Source organism: Rissa tridactyla, chromosome 15 (genome assembly GCF_028500815.1).
Source record: "Rissa tridactyla isolate bRisTri1 chromosome 15, bRisTri1.patW.cur.20221130, whole genome shotgun sequence".
Lineage (NCBI taxonomy): Eukaryota > Metazoa > Chordata > Aves > Charadriiformes > Laridae > Rissa > Rissa tridactyla.
The window spans coordinates 1,298,192-1,321,355 of record NC_071480.1 but is presented as its reverse complement, the minus strand read 5'-3'; the positions used below and the strand labels follow the sequence as shown (position 1 = coordinate 1,321,355).

Below are 23,164 nucleotides of genomic sequence, written 5' to 3'. Positions count from 1 at the left end.
TGTAGGCAAGAAGAAAAGACATGAACTCACCTCTGTGAATGATTTTCAAGTTTTCTTTTAAGTGGTTTAGTGCTTTCACAGTCTAGGAAAGAAAAACAGATGAAAAATAAGCAAATGTCGTAAGAATCCTGTGGTCATTAAACTTTCGGAGCTCCAAGAACAGGGGGGAAAAACATTTAACGTGTTGAGGTATCAATCTGTAATATGCCATGTAATTAAAGCGTTTTTCTCACAATCTTTCCTGCTAACAGAAGGTGGTATCGGAGAGGGCATGTGCTTGAGCAAACACATACCACTTGCTCTAACCTGGGAAGATCACACTCTGGGAGAGGGGAGCGAGAGGTGAAGTCAAGCAATTTCTGATGTTAATTGTCTTGAGTAAGAACTTATTTCAAGCCCTATGCCATACTTTTTCAGTAGGTAACAACTGTTCCCATTCCACTGCCGGAGCAGCAGCAACGTGAGGAGCAGCAGAGGAGGTTGCCCTGATTTAGCCATTCACCCTCAAATGGAAGAGACGCTAAGGGAGCCTGATCTCACAGGATCATTTTAAAAAACCCTGAAAGTTCACCACTTTAATTCATTTCGCTTCTGCTGAAAAGATCAGTGAAACCTACGGCCAAAAGACTGCCTTGAAGACGATGGCAAGAGGGTGTTTGTGTTGTGCTGCAAAGCTCTCTGAAGCTGTGCCACAGCAAGGATACGTCTAGCACTGAGGAACAACTCCCAAAAGACTGGTCCTTCAGGCTTGCCCAACCCCAAATTCAAGTGTTTAGGTCATGAAAAGTTCTGGCAGGCCCTGGGGCAGGCGCAGTGCCGTCTCCTCCTCGCCGCCCACCTTGCTCCTCCAGTGCAGGTTTCTGCTCTGGCAGCAGAACCCACTACGTCTCTGAACAACAAAGCAGCAACTGACTTTCAGGCAGGTCCGCAGTGGAATGGGACTGGACGGCCTCCTTGGATCTAAGCTTCAGCAAGAGAAAGCCTGTTGGACATAGTGACTGAATGTTGGTTTAAATCCCAGCTGACCCTGCCAGAAGTTTCTGCCCCAACCCTCAAGTGGGTGAAGCAGAAGCTCACAGCTCTTCACCCTGGGGTAAAGCCAAGGACAATTCTACAGAGGTCCGTAAAGGGAGACACGGGGCTCTGCGTAGCAGGGCCGCACTCAGACACCCTGGGTGAGCTTCATCTCACTTCACTTCACCACCAAAGGCACCACGAGATGGGAACTCAGCTTCTGTACAGAGCCACCAACCTCTCCACACTGACTCGAGAGAGAGGGCAGGCAACGTACTGAGACCAGACCCTTCCTCTTTAATGGTCTGCTGGAGTTCACATGTCCTGGCTATAAATGCCCAATCCCTTCTCCACTTTACAAACAAGGGAAGGGGAGACAACTGATCTATTTTAGGCGCCTTCCTTGGGATAAGACAACCTGTGCTCAGCTTCCACTGACGCCACCGCTAGCCCACATTGCAGCGATGCCTGAGGACGGGGCTGATGTCTATGCTGCAGCACCGATGTTCAAGCAGATAGAGAAGGAAGCCAGTCCTGGGGTGTCTTTACGAACTGATTACAAACCCCCGGACCTGCTTTTCCATCATGCAATACCGGAAAGTTAGAATATACTCAAGGATCATTAAAACCGTGGTGCAGCAGCAGAACAGCAGCTCTGCTGCATGCAGATCAACCTCACGTGTAAGTGAGAGAGATCTGAATTTTTCACATTAGCTTCAAAAACATAAAAAGAAAAGGTTTAACAAAATACTCACAGCTAAAGTGATTTTGCCTAAGATTTCTTCTGGAATAACATCATCTAATACACTATATACATATTTGTAAAACTTGTCAAACGAGGTAGACATGAGCTCCATACAGATCCAACAGTCACCCTGGAAAGAGAAAAGACTTTGCGTTACTGCCAGGCTAAAACAAGAAACAAAAAACCATGAGAGCATAAAAAGATCCTCTGAATCCAGTAACACACATGAATGGCAACAAGCATTTGACAGGAAGGATGGACTTGATCTTGATTTATTTTAGCAATGGAAGAGTCACCCCTCTACATACCTCTCCCCGACTGCACTCACCAGCAGCGGAATCTGGCTGACCAGCTCAGACCTGACGTTACATTTTAGATGCCTGAACCTAGATGAATCCAAGTCTCAAAAACTACCTGGCTCTCCAGAAGGCACAGTGAGACATGAGCATGCACAGTAAGACTAAAAAAATCCCTTGCAGTTTATGACAACCCTGCAGAGGACAGAGGACGTTTCACACCACATTCAAATATGTCATCTAAGCAAGAGAAAATGAAAAAAAAAAATTCAAGTACATGGGAGGTTTTGTTGATTTGCATCTTGTAGTTAAACTATTTAAAGGCAGAAAATTGTAAAACATATTAGTATCTGTGTTAAATCAAGCTAAGCCTAGCTGTCATAGAAGAATAACAAATCTTTTTAATAAATTCTCTCCCAAGATCTGTAAATCTACCCACTCACAACAGAATTGCTGCGGATGAGGAATGGATCCCCACAAAGAGGACCTACAAAAGGACTTAATCTTTTGCTTTCGTCTGTGTCTAGCATACGGTGATGAACAGCTTAGCCATGCATCGATCTTGGTTATTTCAATTTTCTTGAACATTCCACCTCCAGAAGGCTTTGTGTGAGCTCTATCTGTAGACTCTCACGCACTTCAGGCAACTCTTCATTGCTAGATATACTAAAATACAAGAACTAGACACGTCCTCACCAGAAACGACGTACTCCCACCTATCATTGACAGGCCACATTACATTGAGTTTTAAAACTGCGTTAGGTGGCAAAAGCTATGTGCCGGAATGGAGGTGATTAGTCTGGTTGTCTCCTCCTGGCTACACACCACCCAAAACCCTCGCGTGGGGAGCAGCAGCTGGTGCAGGCAGCACGGCCCTGGCTGCCTGGGGGGTCAGAGCACGGGATGCCTCTCTGGTTACGAATACGCTGCACACTCTTGTGATATAGAAGCAACAAATAGAGGAGAAACTTCCCCAATTAATTATCCTACAGAACGCAGATTTTTCCCAACCAGACAAAACGCAAACCAACTAAACTCTATGTTAACACATGGAAATGAAATTCGGAAAAAAACCTAGGTATGGACATGCTGGAGGCGTGGCAAAGCCCCGTGCTCCCACGCTGCACACCCAAGTCACTTCTGTTTGAAGCAAGCTCCCAGTGCTCGTGAGAGCCAGTGGCCATTCTCAGGTTATATTCTGATGATTAAAAAACTTGAAGAGCCCCAGCTTTTAAGGCTAAAAAGGGCTTTTCCGATGACTCAGAATGACCTCCTGTGACACACAAGCCAAGGTACTGCATCTGCTAAGATGCCTCCAGCCCGAGTGCTTGGTTTAGCGGGAAGAGGAAAGGTGCTGTCAGACGCTGCACGCCAGCATCAGCAGAGGCTGCGGTGCCACCCAGCTTGGTCTGGGGCTGCTCAGGCACCTGCGAGGCTGTTTCCAGCTGTAGAGACAGCAAGCGGCCAGAAAGCGTCCCACGTGCCACCAGCGTTACCGGCACTGCTGCTTCAGTGACAGCGAATCCACCACCGCTTGCTGCCGAAGGAGGGATGCCGCCTCCGAGAGGAGAGACTCTCCCTTGTGAGAATAACGGATCAGCTTTCCCGGGAAAGGCTGAGCTGCCAGCGCGGTGGCTGTGGAAGGCAACTGTGGGTTCAGAGCCACGGGCAGCCCCATTTTACACTGCTCATTTGGCACCAGGCTTCTTACATCAGCACAGAGGTAGAGCGGGAGCTAACGTCATCCAGCTGAGCAAAATGGCTGCTACAAGCCTGAGCCCAGAAAACACGCATTTCACCCAAAACAAAGCAGAAGGATGAGGATAGTCACAAAGGATGAGGATAGTCACAAAGGATGAGGAAAAGGCTGAGATGCTCAACGCCTACTTTGCCTCAGTCTTTAGCAGTGGAACTGGCTGTTCCCTGGGCACCCAGCCTCGTGAGCTAGGAGACAGGGAGGGGAAGCTCAACGAGGTCATCACAATTAAAGAGGAAGTGATCAGTGACCTGATACACCGCTTGGATGCGCACAAGTCTATGGGATCGGATGGGTTACATCCAAGAGTGCTGAAAGAGTCGGCAGACGGGCTCGCCAAGCCGCTTTCCATGATCTACCTGAAGTCATGGCTAACTGGGGAGGTCCCAATGGACTGGAGGGTAGCAAATGCAGCACCCATCTACAAGAAAGGAGAATCCAGGAAACTATAGACCTGTCAGTCTGACCTCGGTGCCAGGGAAGGTCATGGAGCAGATCATCTTGAGTGCCATTACAAGTCATATAATGGACAACCAGGGGATGAGGCCTAGTCAGCATGGGTTTAGGAAAGGCAGGTCCTGCCTGATGAACCTGATCTCCTTCTACGACAAGATGACCCGATTATTGGACGAGGGAAAGGCTGTGGATATTGTCTACCTAGACTTTTGAAAAGCATTTGACACTGTTCCCCATAGAATTCTCATGGAAAAACTGGCGGCTCATGGCCTGTATGAGCATATGGTCTGCTGGATCAAGCACTGGCTGGATGGCCGGTCCCAAAGAGTGGTGGTCAATGGAGTTAAATCCAGCTGGCGGCCGGTCACAAGTGGTGTCCCTCAGGGCTCAGTGTAGGGACCATTTCTGTTCAACATCTTTATTGATGACCTTGATAAGGACATAGAGTGTATTATCAGCAAGTTTGCAGATGACACCAAGTTAAGCGGGAGTGTTGATCTGCATGAGGATAGGGAGGCTCTACAGAGAGACTTGGATGGATTGGACCGATGGGCCAACACTAATGGAATGAGCTTCAACAAGGCTAAGTGCCAGGTCCTGCACTTGGGCCACAACAACCCCATGCATTGCTACAGGCTTGGGGAAGCGTGGCTGGAGAGCTGCCTGGCAGAAAAGGACCTGGGGGTTCTAATTGACAAGCGTCTGAATATGAGCCAGCAGCGTGCCCAGGTGGCCAAGAAAGCCAATGGCATCCTGGCTTGTATTAGAAACAGTGTGACCAGCAGAAGCAGGGAGGTGATTGTCCCCCTGTACTCAGCACTGGTGAGGCCACACCTTGAGTATTGTGTCCAATTTTGGGCACCTCAATACAAAAGAGATATCGAGGTGCTGGAGCGAGTGCAGAGGAGGGCAACGAAGCTGGTGAAGGGCCTGGAGAATAAATCTCATGAGGAGCGATTGAAGGAGCTGGGACTGTTTAGTTTGAGGAAGAGGAGGCTGAGGGGAGACCTCATCACTCTCTACAACTACTTGAAAGGACACTGTAGAGAGGCTGGGGCTGGTCTCTTCTCACAGGTAATTAGCAATAGAACACGAGGGAATGGGTTCAAGCTGCAGCAGGGTAGGTTTAGACTGGACATTAGGAAAAAATTCTTCCCAGGAAGAGTGGTCAGACACTGGAATAGGCTGCCCAGGGAGGTGATGGAGTCTCCATCCCTAAATGTGTTCAAGAGTCGTTTAGATGTGGTGTTGGGGGATATGGTGTAGGGAAGAACTTTGTAGAGTGGGGTTGATGGTTGGACTCGACGATCCCAAGGGTCTTTTCCAACATAAATGATTCTGTGATTCTGTAAGGGACTGATCAAAAAGGTGCTGTGCTGGATACAGAAGCAGAGACACCACCATGAAAGAGGCAAGTGCAGTGCAACAGGCAGAGGACAGGACCGGCATTTGAGAAGACATGGAGAAAGGTGAGTTCAGGCTGCCGGAGAATGACAGACTGGCTATGGATGAATTAGGCTCAGGACCCGCTCAGATTTAAACTGCAGAAATGGAATTAGGCAACACATGCAGCAATCTTCCTTCTTCCACAAATGCAAAGTTCAGTTGAGGCACTTCCATGTTACTGAGAGCAGCTCATGGAAAATAACGTGGATCCAGTACTAGGGATGTGCATAAATCAAGTGAACTGGAACCACGCCAGACCCTCGCAAGCTACCCGCAAAGATGGACTCGTTCTACTGGCTGCAGGACCATTCAAAAAACGGTTTCTGTTTTGACCAGCTTTACATAAAAAGCAAAAGCAAACTGAAGCGAAACAACAGGCAACCTTATTAGAACCATCATCACACCAAAAGCTTCACAACGTACCCTGTGCATCTGCAGGGCTGGGATACATGTGTTACTGAACGCTCAAACATGTACAATAAATTGTTATCCAATGTTAATTTAAGCATTAAAAAAAACTGTACATGATTCAGAAGCACCAGGAAAGACTTGGGTTACTTGGTCTCCTCCAGCATATGCCGTGTAGAAATCCTGGATGTGGGTGGGCATTTATTGATCTGGTAACATAAAAATCTACCTGATCAGCTTGAATTCATGTCAGCAAGATCAATGAAAAGAGATGACAGACTTTTTCAATCATGCAGCTTCATTAAGGCTGGGGGCAAGATTCAAAACTTTACAAGTTCTTATCTCCTCCTGGGACTTGAAAGGACTTATCTACTGGCAAAGTTGATGAATTTTACTGAGAACAAAAAGGAAGACTGACAGGGACATCTGGGTCACCCACCCCCTTTCTGATCAAATACAAAAAAGTGCTGATGCGCATGGGAAAGTTCTGCTTCATCGTGAATTGTGAGGACAGAACGGTCTTAATGGAAGTTTCTCTTTAATTTATGCTCTTAGCTCAGGTTGATTTCCAATTATAAAATGACGGAAGAGACATTTTAATTTTCTCTTCCCGTTAGAGCTATTCTTCCAAAGAATATATTTTAGTCCTTATTGTGTATTAAATTACCAGATGCTAATGCACATCTTGTAGGCATTCCAAAAAACGTCCAGGAACAGCCTGCACATTTCATTCAAAATACCGCTGCCCGTCCCCAGGATATACACAAAAACTGCTTAACCAGCAACTAGGCTGCTTCAAGTTCTCAATGTAGAGTCCTCAGTTCCCAGTGGACAATCAAACACGTCACGAAGATGTCACCCAGCTGGAACACAGCTTGGCAGAAAAGGACCTGGTGGTCCTGGTGGACACCAAGTTGACCACGAGCCAGCAATGTGCCCTTGCTGCAAAGAAGGCTAACGGTCCCCTGGGCTGCCTTAGGCAAAGCATTGCCAGCAGGTCAAGGGAGGTGATCCCTCCCCTTGACTCAGCACTGGTGAGGCCACACCTGGAGTGCTGTGTCCAGTTCTGGGCTCCCCAGTACAAGAGAGACATGGTCATACTGAAGAGAGTCCGGCAAAGAGCCACAAAGATGACTGAGCGACTAGAGCATCTCTGCTGTGAAGAAAGGCTGAGGGAGCCAGGACTATTCAGGCTGGAGACGAGAAGGCTCAGGGGGATCTCACAGAATGGTTCAGGTTGGAAGGGACCGTAAAGATCATCTAGTTCCAACCCCCTGCCCTGGGCGGGGACACCTCCCACCAGACCAGGCTGCTCAAAGCCTCATCCAGCCTGGCCTTGAACCCCTCCAGGGATGGGGCAGCCACAGCGTCTCTGGGCAACCTGGTCCAGGGGCTCACCACCCTCACAGCAAAGAATTTCTTCCTAGTGTCTAATCTAGATCTTTCCTCTTTCAGTTTGAAACCGTTACCCCTCGTCCTATCATTACACTCCCTAATAAAGAGTCCCTCCCTATCCTTCCTGTAGACCCCCTTTAGGGACTGGAAGGCTGCTCTAAGGTCTCCCTGGAGCCTTCTCTTCTCCAGGCTGAACCCCCCAACTCTCTCAGCCTGTCCTCACAGCAGAGGGGCTCCAGCCCTCGGACCATCTTCGTGGCCTCCTCTGGCCCCGCTCCAACAGGTCCATGTCCTTCTTGTGCTGAGGGCTCCAGAGCTGGAGGCAGTACTGTAGGTGGGGTCTCACCAGAGCAGAGCAGAGGGGGAGAATCACCTCCCTCGACCTGCTGGCCACGGTTCTTCTGATGCAGCCCAGGATGCGGTTGGCTTTCATCAATGTATATAAATACCTGAGGGGAGGGTGCACAGAGGATGGAGCCAGGTTCTTTCCAGTGGTGCCCAGTGACAGGACCGGAGGCAATGTGCACAAACTGAAGCACAGGGGTTCCTTCTGAGTGTCAGGAAACACTTTTTCACTGCGAAGGTGTGCTAGTTTTGGCTGGGACAGAGTTAATTTTCTTCGTAGTCACTAGTATGGGGCTATGTTTTGGATTTGTGCTGAAAACAGTGCTGGTAACACTGGGATGTTTCAGTTACCGCTCAGCAGCGCTTATACAGTGTCACGGTCTTTTCTGCTTCTCGTACCACCCCACCATCGATGGGCTGGGGGTCACAAGAAGCTGGGAGGGGACACAGCTGGGACAGCTGACCCCAGGGATATTCCATACCATGCAGTGTCGCGCTCAGCACATAAAGCTGGGGGCAGTTGGCCGGGGGGGTGGCAGCTGCTGCTCAGGGACTGGCTGGACATCATTCAGCAGGTGGTGAGCAACCGCACTGTGCATCACTTGTTTTGTATATTCTTTTATTATTATTATTCTTTTCCCTTCCTTTTTTGTCCTACTAAACTGTCTTGATCTCAACCCACGAGTTTTACCTTTTTTCCGAATCTCTCCCCCACCCCCCGGGGGAACGAGTGACCGGCTGGGCAGTGTTTAGTTGCCTGACGGGTTAAACCGTAACAAAAGGCGACTGAGCACTGGCACAGATTGCCCAGGGAGGCTGTGGAGTCTCCATCCCTGGAGCTACTCAAAAGCTATTTGGACATGGCCCCGGGCAAGTGGCCCTAGGTGGCCCTCTTTGAGCATGGGAGTTGGACAAGGTGAACTCCGGAAGCCCCTTCCAACCCCAGCCATTCTGTGATACCAACCCTGAAGGCTCAGCAGATTAGCGCACTGCAGGGAGCGGCCAACTTTTTAAGCAAGTTGCATCTACGTTAGTGAGAGAGAATGAACAATGTCATCACCCTTGTATATCCTTATATACACTTTTCCTATGGACCGGGGACTGCTCATGGGGACAGATACAAGTAATGCCAACACAGGCCAAGACTTCCACAGAAAGGGAGTGTTGTGCATCAATAGCAAAGAGAACAAACACCTTCTATCAACCAACCCAGGATTTGTCCACAATTCGCACCAACGTCAGCACTGTGCTACTGACCCATCCACACTAGCTCTTCTCTTCTACCAGCAGAAGCTCCCCACAGACTAATTCCCCTGCCTTCCCAGGCATAGTTTGCAACTTGCTATGAATTTTTCATTGAATAATTTTATCAGCTATTGAGCTTGTTTGTTTAAACTTGGCTTGGCTACATTCACACTGTGTAAAACTCACTGCTGAGATCCCGAGTCAAAAGAGGCTTTTTTCCTCTTCTCTTGAGAAGAAAAGTAACAGGAAAAGTTACTTTTGAAGAGCAATTAGTGTGGTCATGATAAATAACCAAATATTCCCAGCCTTACAGGTACTGTCTCAAACTAGATTAGCTGTAAAACTTTCAGCACACATGCAGGAAAAGAAGGTTGCTTTTTTTTTCTTAGACCTAAAAACCCTCCAAACAGCAACACTCGGGGCAAAAGCCTTAGTGTTGCCCAATGCAGCCCTACGGCTTAGCACCCCTCACCAGAATGAAGTGACTCAAGTGAATCACGGAATCACGGAATCTTCAGAGTTGGAAGGGACCTCTAGAGATCATCTAGTCCAACTCCCCTGCTAGAGCAGGGTTGCCTAAAGCACATCCCTCAGGGCTGCATCCAGGCGGGTCTTGAAAATCTCCAGAGAAGGGGACTCCACAACCTCCCTGGGCAGCCTGTTCCAGTGCTCTGTCACCCTCACTGTAAAGAAGTTTTTCCGTGTATTTGAAATCTTTGCAGAAATCCTAGCAATCAGCTGTTTTCCTCCCGCACCTAGCAAGTACTACTTTAAGAGGTAAGAAATGGACACGAGTAACCAGACCCTCTTCAATACAGCATCTCGGACGACTGATGCGGGAAGCTCTGGGCGCGTTTGCGGGAGTCGGGGCTCTCAATGGTGCATACAGAGAAATCCTCTGGCTTCATGGGGCCGGGGGAAACCTCAGGAAGTTCAACAAGTGCGAGATCCGGCACCTGGGTTGGGGCACTCACCAGTAGAAATAAGAACTGGGGGATGAATGGATTGACAACAGCCCTGCAGAGAAGGACTTCGGGATACTGGTGGATGAAAAATTGGGTATGAGCCAGTAATATGTGCCTGCAGCCCAGAAAGCCAACTGTATTTTGGGCTGCATAACAAGAAGCGTGGCTAGCAGGTCAAAAGAGGTAAATCTCCCCCTCTAACTCCACTCATGTGAGACCCCACCTGGAGCACGGCATCCAGCTCTGGGCTCCCCCGCACAAGGCAGACGTGGACCTGGTACAGTGGGTCAGGGGAGGCCATAAAACGATCCAAGGGTTGGAACACCTCTGCTGTGAAGACAGGCTGAGGGAGCTGGGGTTGTTCAGTCTGGGGAAGGTTCCAAGAGACTTTATTGCAGCCTTTCAATATATAAATGGTGCTTGTGAGAAAGACGAAGCAAGACTTTTTACCAGGGCCTATAGCGACAGGTCAAGGGGCAACCGCTTTAAACTGAAATAGAGTGGATTTACCTTGGACATAAAAAAAAGACATCTTTTACAATGAGGGTGGTGAGCCCCTGGCCCAGGACACCCAGAGAAGCTGTGGCTGCCCCATCCCTGGAGGGGTTCAAGGCCAGGTTGGATGGGGCTTGGAGCAACCTGGGCTGGTGAGAGGTGTCCCTGCCCAGGGCAGGGGGGTTGGAACTGGGTGATCTTTAAGGTTCCTTCCAAGTTAAGCCATTCTACGATTCAATGATTATATGATTCATCAGCCACTGAATCCCTTCTACAGCCCGTGTAACCAGGAACAGAGCTAGTGGTATCACTACCCCTGGTGCACTTTCCTCCAGGCCTTTCTCTTTCTGAGTCTCTTTATTCTCCCGCCTTTACTAGATGCATGTCAGTCTGCGGGCAGGAAAACCATTTCCACTGCCACACAACACGACATCAGTGCCCAGGGATTCTTTCTGTTACTGAAAACAGGTTTATTTTTTCTACCTAGGATTGTTAGAGAACCAAGTAACAGAGCAGTTCGCTCAACAGCTGCACTAGCAGAACGAAGGATGCTGCAACATCACGGGAAGTGTAACATGGTGATGTGAAGGTCAGGGCTTCATCCACGGGAGCAGGAGTGAGCAGAGCACTGTCCCACGGAAGACCTGACCCCAGGTGTGCTGTCTGGCACCACTGCAGTGAAGCCCCTTACTCCATGCAAAGGCTGAAATGTCATCTTCTGCTTTTTCAGCTTGGTTACTGTTTCATTAAACAGGCAATTTAATCTCCTCTAATGGGCGCCGATAAACTCAAAGTCCCGTACCCAGCTATCAACTGGTAGTTTTTGCATTGTTACACATTACGTTATATACAAAGACATACACAGTAACAGAAGGACGTCCCCTGTGATTAAAGAACAAGAAGCAAATAACATATGTTAAGATGCCGGCTGCTGAGGGACATGCAGGACCAGTTCCCTGAGGAGACCTTTCCTATCAGAACATGCTTGCTGAACAAGGGAGGCAGCTACCGCTACAAGCTCTAGCTAGGGAAAAATATCGGTGTAGTATTTTTTTGCCTTTCCAAATCCAACCTGTCACAGTCATGGAGGCTGCAACTGTAACTTGTCTGTTTACGGTTACTTTCCTAACTGCAAGCTGGGATACTCGTCTGTCTTCAAAATAACTCCTTGAGCAGTTTTGTCCCATTTGGGTTTACTCTTCCCACTCCCCAAACTGTCAGGATCCAAGAGCTTAGCCCCGGTTCCCCGCACCAACAGCTCACTCGGCCAGAGGGGCTCCCTGCCTTTCAAAACCGCCCGGCTGCCCGGCTGCTGCTCCTGAAGCTGCTACAACCTTCTTGCCAGTCATCTGATGTTTAAGTTCCTCTACAGAGGCTCAAATTGAAGTCTTTCACCTTTTAGGAGCAGGCAGAAGAAGACTTCCTAGCTCTAGCTCCATCCATCCCTGGAAAAATCCGAATGCTGGCTCAGAGCAGACGGTCCCGAGAGGATCTACCTTTGGGAACTTATTTCCTTACTTTTCATGTTGAAACCTTGGAACAAAGAGCTTTGTTTATACATGTTTGGCTGTAGGACTTCCTGAGAGAAATTCAGTCTGCAGTACTGTCCCACGTGCTCTGACACTCCAGGGGATGGTGGAGCAGCGACCTGGATCAGTCACTGTTCTTTGGGAACAGATCTGCTAAGCAGAGTGGGGGCAGTGAGACGGGCTCAAACACACCGGTGAAATTCTTTTTTTCCTTTCTGTGCTTCTCCGCTGTCAGTTTGCTAGCTTTAAAAGACGTAATTAATGTGACAAGAGAGAAAACCTTACCCAAGCATCCCAGCTCACCCTGTGTCCCTTTGAGGTACGTGACTTGGAACATCCCCTTGGCAGTACGGGACCGAGGAGAGGGGAAGGTTGCTTTCATCTTAGAGACAAACACCACTGATGCTGAGGGTGGGTGGGAAAGAGAATTCCAGGGACCAACACGACACAACCCTGAGTGACCTTACTGAAACCTTTCCCAGAAGGAGGACCCAAGGAGCTCTGCCTGGCTGCAGAAGGGTGGGATTTTTGGACAAGAAAAAGGGGGCAGCTGAAGCCAGGCTGATGTCTGGATGCTGATCCAAGGTAGGGTTTTGTGCTATTTACGTACTTCCACTTACATCCTGGGATATGCCTAGAGCTGCAGAGAGGTGACAGGCTCGCACAGCTCTGAACATGTTGCTCATCAGCATCTGACAAGATACTCTCTTGCCCAGAGACTCTTCTTCACAGCAGCTGACAGCCTTATCATTTGTACGTCAAAGCTGGGAATTTTCAGCCAAGGCTGAGGCTCAACACTTGGTAGAAGCTGGTACTGTGTGCACATGGACAACGTCTCCTCACCCAAAATGGTTTCATGTTTAAACAGATAATAAAAAGCAGAGCATGGGAAAAGAAAGGACTACTATCCTTATTTTAGAGATTGAGATTTAAAGCCAGAGGACCTGCCAAAATTACAAAGGCAGACACTCTAGAAGCAGGAATTGAATATTCAGTCCCAGTTTTGGGTTTTAACTATAGCATTGACCTTCTTCCTCTATTGGTTCCCCAGTAAAGCCCCAACAGACTCTGCGCAGGCTGTTATACCCAATAATATGCAAAGACAACAAGTGGCCAGTGGGTCTCTATTTGCCTTTTCCCCTTGAGCAGGTGTACTGGATTTGTGCTGAGGTAGTGTGTAACAGGCAAGGCTACACCTCTGGCCCCCTACACTGTGCCAGCTTCAACACCGGGTCAGCTACAGGAGAGGAATAATCCACACCTGCAGCAGAGCTGCTGGAGCTGCTGCTCTCCGGCGGAAGGAGATGCAATAGCCAGGATTTCTCATTCATCTCCAAAACTCTTGTTCTTGCAAATGGACCAAACACTTGCAGTGCTGCTCACCAGGGCTATATTCCTCTTGTTGTGCCTGTACTAAACAGGCTCTACTCGGCCTGATGACTGGCCTCCAACCACGGCATAAGGCTGTCTGGGCTGCATGGAGAAGGCCAGCTTCCCAACTGTTTTTACTGGTCATTTGAAGCTGGACAGGAGTAGGAGTACTTGGGCAAAGGTACAAGGAGACAGATGGGTACCTTCTGTAGCCCTGCAGCATAGTATCTACCTTAAATTACAACAAGTAGATGCTAAAACAGTCACAAACATGCAGTGATTAACATCGCATTCCTGTCCACGAGCAGCTAAAATACGTCAGGATTAACTGTGGTCAGCTGACACAGCTCTCAGCGCTCTAATTCTGTTCTTCACTTGGAAGACTTCATGGAAGCATCACATTGAATAACCCACTCCACGGCACATGCTATCTACGTACACCAAAGGGCCCAGCAAAATTACAGCCTTTAGGCTAGCTATTGCAGATATTGCTCTTTACAAGAACAGTCATGCAATCTTGGTCTCTGTCCCAAAAGGACAGAGTAGAACTGGAAAAGACGCAGAGAACAGCAAGAAAGATGATCAAAGGTCTGGCAGGGTTCTGTGTATGACACAGGCTGGCACTTACCAGGCTAGGTAAGACATGACAGAGGGGGAACGTGGCAACTGTCCATAAAATCCTCAGTGGCCCAGAAAGGATGGATAAAGATCAACTATTTACCGCCTCTTCAAATATAAAAACTAGGGGAACTATTACAGGCACCACTCAGAACAGCAGGATGAAAATTCAAAATGAATCAAGGTGATGGCCTTCAAACGATGGGCTGACAGCCCAGGGAAGTGTCCCTCAGGGAGCAAAATGGATGCAAAAAAATGTACACGTAATTCAAGGGCAAACTGAACACTTTCATGGAAAAGAAATCCAGTTAAAAAAAAAATAAAAAAAAATCACTCAGCACAAAGACAGCATATTAGCTCAGAAAACACTCAGCTGCAGACTGACGGCTATGGCAAAGTATCACACGCGCTTCTGCAACCGGCTCCTGTGGGCCACTGCCAGGACAGAGCATTCTGCTAGGAGTTTTGGTCCGACCCAGCAGGGTTGCCCTTGTTTCTTAGGTATCTGCAGGTACAAAGCAATTCGAGGCAGATGAGTGTCAATCGGGAGTCCTGACCCAGGCTGGCTACGTACACACCCTCCCCGGATACGCTTCTGGGGAGCTGCCGCTACTTCCACAGCTGCCACCGCCGTGACAGCGACACGGCTCCTCCCCAGCGTCGCATCTCGCAGCCACTGACCGAAACCACCCTCGGCTCCCGGCGCTGCGCCCGGCCCGGCAGCACACTCAGACCCAGAACGCACCGAGAGAGAAGAAAAGAGGGAAAGAAGGAGAGACTGAAATACGCAGAGAGATGTGACAACCGATGGGAATAGCATTTACGTGCCCAGCAGCACCCAGATGTCTGGGTCTCCTGGTTAAATACCCTTGATTCAAAGTGGAGAGCTAAGAAACCTAACACAAATTAACTTTCTCCTCCTTATTGCAAGTTGGAAACTGCAAAGTAAAAAAAAAAAAAAAAAAAAGGTAAAAACCAAACTCTGCTATGAATGAAGCAAGTTTGGAGTGCCCACCTCTCTGAAGAGTGCGCCATAAAACTGAACAATATACGGGCAGTCACTGCTTCGCATTACTACATCAAGGTCCATCAGAAGCTGCTTCTGTTCTTTTTCATCCACTGTCGACCGAATTCTCTGAAAGAGGAAGAGTGGCAGAGACTTTATCACTTACATGCCATTACTGTATCCTCAGACCCGCCCCTGGAGAAACGCGCCAGGGACCCCAAACCCCAGGCTGAGCAGGCAACCCCCAAGGCATGCTCAAACACACTCTAGAGAATTAAGCTGTGCTCTCAAGTAAGAAACATAACTGAAAACCCCTAAAGCCATTTCATTCAGGCTATAAAATCCCCAGTCCTCTCAGGAGCATCAACAGTTTCAGATGAAATGTCAGAATGAAATGAAAGAGCAGAGATTTCGTTGAAAGCTACTCCAGCAAAACAACATACTCAGGCTTTCATTGCAAAACAGATTCCCACACAGTTCTCAGCCACGTTGGATGGGGCTCAAAGGCTGTTTTGAAATTTAACCAGGAATGTTACGTTTAAAATTTCTAAGACGAGCACAGAAGACAAAAAGGCTCCTTCCACCACGCCTCCAGCACGGTGGGCGCAGTGAAAAGGGACCATCACGGAACCGAGGGCACACATCGCTCTGGTAACGCTGATGGTGGGCAACGGTCCCCTGAGCTCTTCTCATAACACGAACAATTCTTTACCTAACACTGACCTAGGGAACATTAACGCTATATAAAGGTACTTTGCATATATAAAATATATGCTATGTGTATACACACACTATATATACACATCATATATAAAGAAAAGTCTCATTTGGGCTTGAAAGAAGAACACCAGTTTGAAAATAGAAAACTCTACATGTTCAAACGTGAAGTTTGTTAAACGAAGGATGGAAAAGACCATCCCCAGTTTTTCATGTGATTTTACAGACGTATTTAACATCTTGCACTAATTAATGCCTTCCTAGAATCACAAGTGAGGAAAATTGTGATCCTGAAGGTGTGACTCATGTTGAAAAACCATTAAAAAAATATAAGAAAAAAATATTTTGCAAGAAGTCCAAAGCAACGGAGGTAGCCTGGACCCTTCTTGAGGAGAAAAACTACTTGGCTATCCCAGAAAGAAAAATTATTGAAGATTGTGGGAAAAATCTGCAAGACACCAGCACCTTCTCCCACCGACACTACTGCCCTGGGAGCAACTGCTGGTGGCGTCAAGACCACACACATCAGCAAGCACAAGGCTACGCAAATGAAGGTACTTTCAAGGTTGACCATTCATATACCGCCATTTGAGAAATTGTGCATGACTGTTTTGTCATGACCCACACAAAATGAGGACAGTATCAACACTATAATTTTCCTTACCTTTGGTGTATCCTGATATTTTGGTATTTCACCACTCGTTCTTTATGTTCTAGCAGCTCTAGTTTGGCCTAGACTAGTAATTGTCACGTTCATATTGCCCTTTTCCCTCCCGGCAAATTCTAGAGTGCTTGGGCAAACTGGCAAGAGCCTTGCCCAGCACACCCACACGCTGCGATGCCACCGAGTGGGTGGGATTCTGTAGTCACAAACAGAGCAAGAAGACAGCTCAAGGGACTAGTAATGAAACTCCAAAGCTTCACCTCTAGGTCACTGGTTCAAGTCTTTTTCACAGAAGTTCAGACATGCCACTGAAAAAAGCCTGATGAGCTTGATTATTTCTCTGTCTTGCGTCTACACCACACGAAGCTCGACAGCCCCCTGCTCAGGTATCAAAGGCTGAGCAGACCGAATGTCTCCTTCTAGGTCATCACTATCAGCACTGTGGGAAATGATAACACCATTGCTCTGACCTCCAGAGAAGACAACAGATGCCAAAGCCACCGTGCTGAGACCTATATGAAGAATAGTTTAGTCTACCCGCTCCTCTGAAAAGTTCGCCTCTTTGTTGAGGAGCAATACCAAAAGGAGCTTTTCTCCATATTGTAACTCACGTCTCCCGTCTGTGTCAACTCTGCATCTGTCTCCAAAAAACCTCTTTCCTGGTCACCCAGGAGTCTCCCCGGCCCCCCTCTGCATTCCCTTTGCATCTGCACAATCCTGTCCCAGCCATCCCTGCAGCACGCTCCTCAGACTCCACAACTTCCCCTGACAGCATCTCCTCCCACTCTGATATTTCCTTTTCTTCTGTACTTCTCCAGCTCTGCAAAATACGTGAAATATATGTTGTATGGCAGAGGCGGCTTTAAGGGCACACCGCAACAACACTGAACCCAAAGATTCCTCCTTTTCCCAAATAAAAACTCCCCAGGGAGAAAAAGAAAGGGCAGGCAGAGAACCCAGAGGATGGACAGTGGGTTGACTACAGGGCAGAGCATCCAGGCAGACAGGGGAGCCAAAGGACACCTTGAGAAGCCAGCAGGGACTCTCCCACAAACCCTGCTTCAGGGAGCGAAGGTAAGGACATGATGCAAGATTGGGAGGTCTCATACAAGAGTGCTGGAGACTGGAGACTGGCAAATTCAAGAGGAGGGGGAAATTACCAGGAGCAGCGTGCAGCACAGCGCTGAGCTGGGGTCAGCCCAGGCTGGAAAAGATGGCTTTGTTTAGCTGGAGTGCACCAGGGAGGCTGCTGCAGGCCAGTGGTCCCAATTCACCAGCTAAGGAACCAGCATGCACCAGCGAAACAAGGAAGAAACAGCAAAAGGTGACTGAAGGCACAAGCAGCCACCGCCCAAATAGCACGGGAGCCACAATGACGATCTGCCACCTAACTCCAAGGCAGAGAGCAAGACACCACAGAGCTACCACAGACAGAGTCCTCCAGGAATGTGGGAGATGGCAAGGAAGGAGGATACCAGGTGAGGCAACAGCCTGAAGACACCATTTAAGAGAGGGATGGACAGGTCTGACTTAGCTTCAGGTCTTACACCTCTCAGCCTGGTCACTCTACTGCCTGTAGTCACTGACACGGCCAAACAAGCCACATATAGAAAAAGTAGGTTTTGCAGTAGAGGCTTATGGAAAGTCTCTTTTTCAATAGTTCATTGTTGGTCTCAAATTTGAACTGCATCAAATCCTCCAGGAGAAAATTCTCCAGCCCTTCTAATACAAACACAGGTTAGGACAAAGCCTTGTGACATCGGGAACAAGAGCTCTGAGAGCAACATCCCAGGCAGCGTCAACAGCAAAAGGACAAGTTATCCCGCGGACTGGACCACCCTCAAACCTAAAACCAGACAGATCCCAGAAACCGGACCCAAAACAGAAATCACCCAGCCCCAAGACGCACATGAAAAGATTCAGGTGCAGTGGGCAGAGACCAGTTAAAAAAAAAAAAAAAAAAAAAAAAGAACAAAAGAAAACAAAAAGAAAAGAAAAGAAAAAAAAAAGCTATGAACACCAAACTGAAAACCAGCTCCTCGAGCCGTGAGACCACACAGTGCTGCCCTGCGTGCAGGGCTCCCGTGTGTCCCCAGCAGGGCCTGGCAGTGTCACCGGAGGGCTGGTGCTGCCGGGGGATGGCAGGGACTGAGGACACCAAACCAAGAGGAAGGAGGGGGTTTGCCCACTTGCTGCTGAGGACGAGACTATTTATCTACCCATCTGAAACACAGCTCCCCCTGACAGAAGGATGTCACGTCTTCCACTGATCACGACTAGCTTCCCACCTCCTGCAGTAAGGGTCCCGCTCTCCCTCACCGTTTCCTTTCAGCCCCTCCTCATTCGCTCCTTTCCCAGTGCACCACCACCAGCAGGGCTTGGAGCACTGGTTTCCCCAGCTCTCAGCCAGCCACCCGAACGGACGAGTGAAAAGAAAATGCGGCTCACTAAATCACAAGGAGTCAACTTGGGAGAGGGTACCTAGTTGTGCAAAGAATGGAAATGATGATTTGCAATAATGCCAGCTTGCAGAAAGTCCAAAGACTCTCTTCAGAAGCCATATGGGAAATCGTAAAGAGAGAGAAATTTGTCCCTTGACTGAGTTTAATACGCTAATGGGTCATTTTGGTGGGCTCTGTGGGCTATCAGGCATCCAGGTAAGGATGGAGAGATTACGGAGGTGTAAATAAATGTTAAATTTCTGCTCTCAGGGATATCTGATCCTTAGCAGGCTATTTCAGCTGCAAGGCTGCCATCAGAGAAAATCTGTGAAAGCCAAAGACACGAACATCTGTTTCAAAGCTACGGATGAGAGAGTAAGCACTGACTCCAAGGCAAAATGATGTGAGCGTTACTGCGCTCTGAACAAAAAATGGCTCCACAGCTTACTGGGCTTCTCCAGGAAGAACAGGGATCTTCTATGGACACCTCACAGGCTTAACGTCCTGCTGAATTTTATTTACCTCTAAACAGTGCCCCGGCCAGCTTCTCCAATTAGCCAACTGATCTTGAAACTGCTTCAGATGTTCTTAGGGCAAGTTTAGAGTAGAAGATGCAGAAGACCACCTGTAGCGCGGTCAAAAATACCGCTAGATAAAGAGAGAACAAGAAACCAGCGATCACGTCTGATGACACTAGCTGGAACTGGAGACTAGGCTTGGCAATATTGCAGAGCAGAACTAAATCAGCTGGGCTGATTTACATCGTAGATACTGGAAGATACAGAAAATTCTGGTATGTGGCTGAAAATCACTACGTCTTTTGGGGTGGGGGAAAACCAAACACAAGGACGGTGGACAAAAATGCCCTCTCCTCAGTTGGCTTACGCTCCTAGGTATAACCATTTCTGACAGAAAAACAGTTTCATTAAAAAGAGGTGCAAGATGTTTCCATGGGGCCACCGCAAGAAGCTTGAAGGTCAACCAAAGCACAAACCACTCTACTCGTCTCTGGATGAGAAACTGGCAGAAGCTGCCAATACTGAACCCCAAACAGGGAGGCGCTCCCTGCTGTGGGGCAGGGGGCTGAAGGGGGGGCCTCGGGACACCGCGGCCACGCTCAGGCTGCTGACCCGCACAGGTGCCACCTAACAGAATACTGATCTTGTGAACTCTTCAAAGAAACTTTCCCAGCCTTCGAGGGGCCGTTTTAAGTCCCCTGGCCAATAAACCCCACACTAGGTATTACATACGCTACGTAAGTAAAAAGCAGAGCATCCTGCTCCAACAGGGAGAACACTCCCCCCAGCTTTCGTTCCAGTTTGGACTTTTTTTCATTTATGTATTTTTATACCAGTTTGGAAAAATGAAGGATGCCAAGGATCTTGTAAAGCACTTTTTTTGGCGTGAACTATCACCAGTGCCAGAGGGAAACCTCAGGACAGAAAGAAACCCCCCAGCTGCTGGGTAAGCTTCCCAAGAAAACCATTTCACCCAAATAAAATGGGGCTTCCCTATGGTTCCTCTGATGTGCCAGAGACAGTCCTGTTCCTTGAGTTTGTGGTACTCTCATGAAACAAGATGCAGAACCCCCCAGGGCAGCTGGGACAAGGACACATGGTGATGCTGCAGGGTAAAGACAAAAGGGGGCTGGAGAACTGCACATACTGTGACGTCGCTGCGATAAAACCCGGGGCCACAGCAGCGGAGCAGATGGCGAGAAGGGAGCGGGGCTCTCCGCAGGGCAAAGAAGCTGGGGAGACTGTGAACCTCCACAGGCCGGGCTATAACAGACTGAAAGGAAAACAAGAAACCAGACGCAAAAGTCAAAGGACTCTGGGTGGAACTGGAAGCCAGACCAGGCAACGCTGTAGAGAGCTGGTGCTGGTGCTGCCGGCCAGGGCAGGGATTTCTTCAAGGAAAACAAGAAGCCCAGAAGAGAAACCTGCCAAGGAGGTGAGGAGTTAATGTACACACTGGCCTTGCAAATTGCGAATTTGCACAGAGCTGGCACTGGACAAAACTGGGCACTGGAACAGGCTGCCCAGGGAGGGTGTGGAGTCCCCTTCTCTGGAGATTTTCAAGACCCGCCTGGATGCAGCCCTGAGGGATGTGCTCTGGGCAATCCTGCTTTGGCAGGGGAGTTGGACTAGATGATCTCTAGAGGTCCCTTCCAACTCTGAAGATTCTGTGATTCTTTCCCACCTGGAAGAGTCTTGAACTCATATACCAATAAACTCTCAAGACAACGAACAGGGTTTTTTTCAGTGAGAGGAAGACCACGATGCCAACTGACCCACAGCAAACAGGGACTCTGCATCTCTAGGAAGATCTGGGAGAGGAAGAGACCTAATGAACAAGAGGAATGTCTTTTACTAAGATTTGTAAAACAAAATACAACATTTTCCAGGGGCAAAAATGAGAAAAATTTGCATACAAATCCTCTGAGTTGGATTCCTCTTTCCTTTATCCTCTCCCTCACGGCTCTAGGAAGAGCTGTCTACGGCAGAAAGGGTGAGGGATGCAAAAGCATCACGGCAAAGTCTACAACTGTCTGCCTCCGAAGCCAACCTGCTGCAGCCACCAGCAGCTGCTCCAGCCTGTTCCAGAAGAGGCACTAATGCCTTTTCGTTATTTAAATTCATAGAGGCACAGAATGACACAGGCTGAAGGAGGGGGAGGAGCAGGACTGGGGACACGAGCCCATCATCCGAGCCTCTCCCCAGCAATGCTCGGCCAGCCGAAGCTGTGCTGCAGTGGTTTCACGCCAGCGATGTGACGAGGCTCATTTTCCTCCTTTTGCCGCTGACGCTGGAGCACAGATGAGAGCTTCCTGAGTCACCCAGGGGCCTGGCAGCCCGGCCCGGGAGCAGCTCGACACCTCCATTAAAGGTGCCAGGATTACTTCTGCCAGGATGATGGCTGATGAGGCCAAAATGCGTAAAACGGAAAAATGAAAGAAAAAGGTGCCCCCGCTTGCAGATCTCAAGTTATTTCAGTGATATTTCAGCACTCAGGGATTGTCTTCCTGCAGAGGTAAGGAACGCAGACGGGAAGTGCAGCAGAAGGGCTGTGCTCGGGGAGCTCCCGCGGCAGCAGGAGCCGGCTGCTCTGCGGCGCTGGTGCCACACGCACCCAGTGGGGAGAAAGTGGCCGGGTGAGCTAAACCACACTGCAAGGAACCTTGCGCCAAGGCACGACAGGCTTGAAAGAAAAAACAGAGGAAGAAGCTGGAAACAGGATTTGAGGGTGCACTCCGGCAGCCGCGTAGGCTGAGGGGAGCAGGATGAGTGCCCAGAGGCCCCGGGCTGCCCTGGCGCAGCAGGAGCCAGGATCAGCCAGAGGAAGCCTCCAGCTCGGGGGAAAGAGTAACGTTTCCCCTGCTCTTTACAACATCACTGCAGCACGCTGGCAGAACAAGGATTTGAATCTGCCCAGGACAGAAGGGGCTGATAAGCCATGAGGGGCGCAGCCCCGTCACGGTAGCTGCAAACAGGACTCGGCCCTTCCAGAAGCGCGGTAGGAAGATACCTGACTGCACTGGAAATTTGCAGCCGTGGTAGTGGAAATTCGGGTATTGGTGAAGGGCAGAGGAGCAGCTGTGGGAGGCCCCCATACCAATTTTATCTGCATCTAATTAGCAGCTTCTGTAGCCACCTCTGTGTTTCACTCATCAACACAGAACAGCCAACAATTTCTGGCTTGTGACCTCCACAAAGCTATTTCCTACTGCTGAATGTCCTTCCAAGGATGATGTGCCTGCCGCACTGATGTTGCTCTTGGGGAAGGCACAGGAGCAGGACAGCAGCACCACCAAATAACCAGGGACACTGCCTTCGCAATCCCGCTCGCGGCAGGGCAGTGCTCCTGGTGCCCTGCATGCAGCACGGTGTCACACCATGGAGTTGCAAGCAGGCGTCGTTAAGATCACAGCCAAGACCTCAAATCACCAGACTGACATGTCCTCTTCCCAAACCACCACCCCTCTTTTAAACCTTCCTGATGTTCTCTTACAGAAGGGCCTTATGCTGAAGGAGAAGAGAACAAGTGAAGTTCCTGCCTGTAGAGCAGAGAGAGACCGCAGAGAGCAGCTGGTTTCCCTGAATGCAGGTGGGGAGCTGGGGCTTCAGAAGGCTTCGAGCCACCACAGGCTCAAAGGAGACAGAGAGAGCAGGAGGTGGACAGCCTCAGACGTGGATGGCCCACGGGGCAGATTTAGACAGAGCAGGAACAGGGAGATTAATGCACAATCTCG

The 23,164-nt window shown here is 49.0% G+C and overlaps 1 protein-coding gene across 3 annotated transcripts in view; it reads right to left on the bottom strand.

Moving 5' to 3' along the window:
* Positions 1-23,164, bottom strand: part of MAP2K4 (mitogen-activated protein kinase kinase 4) — a 104,038-nt gene that overhangs the window by 21,906 nt on the left and 58,968 nt on the right. For all 3 annotated transcript variants that reach the window (XM_054221172.1, XM_054221171.1, XM_054221174.1), the window contains exons 4-6: positions 15,100-15,219; positions 1,770-1,889; positions 31-82 (exon numbers count right to left, since the gene is read on the bottom strand). In XM_054221172.1, the coding sequence (XP_054077147.1) occupies positions 31-82; positions 1,770-1,889; positions 15,100-15,219 (292 nt within the window). The remainder of the gene's footprint in view (positions 1-30; positions 83-1,769; positions 1,890-15,099; positions 15,220-23,164) is intronic.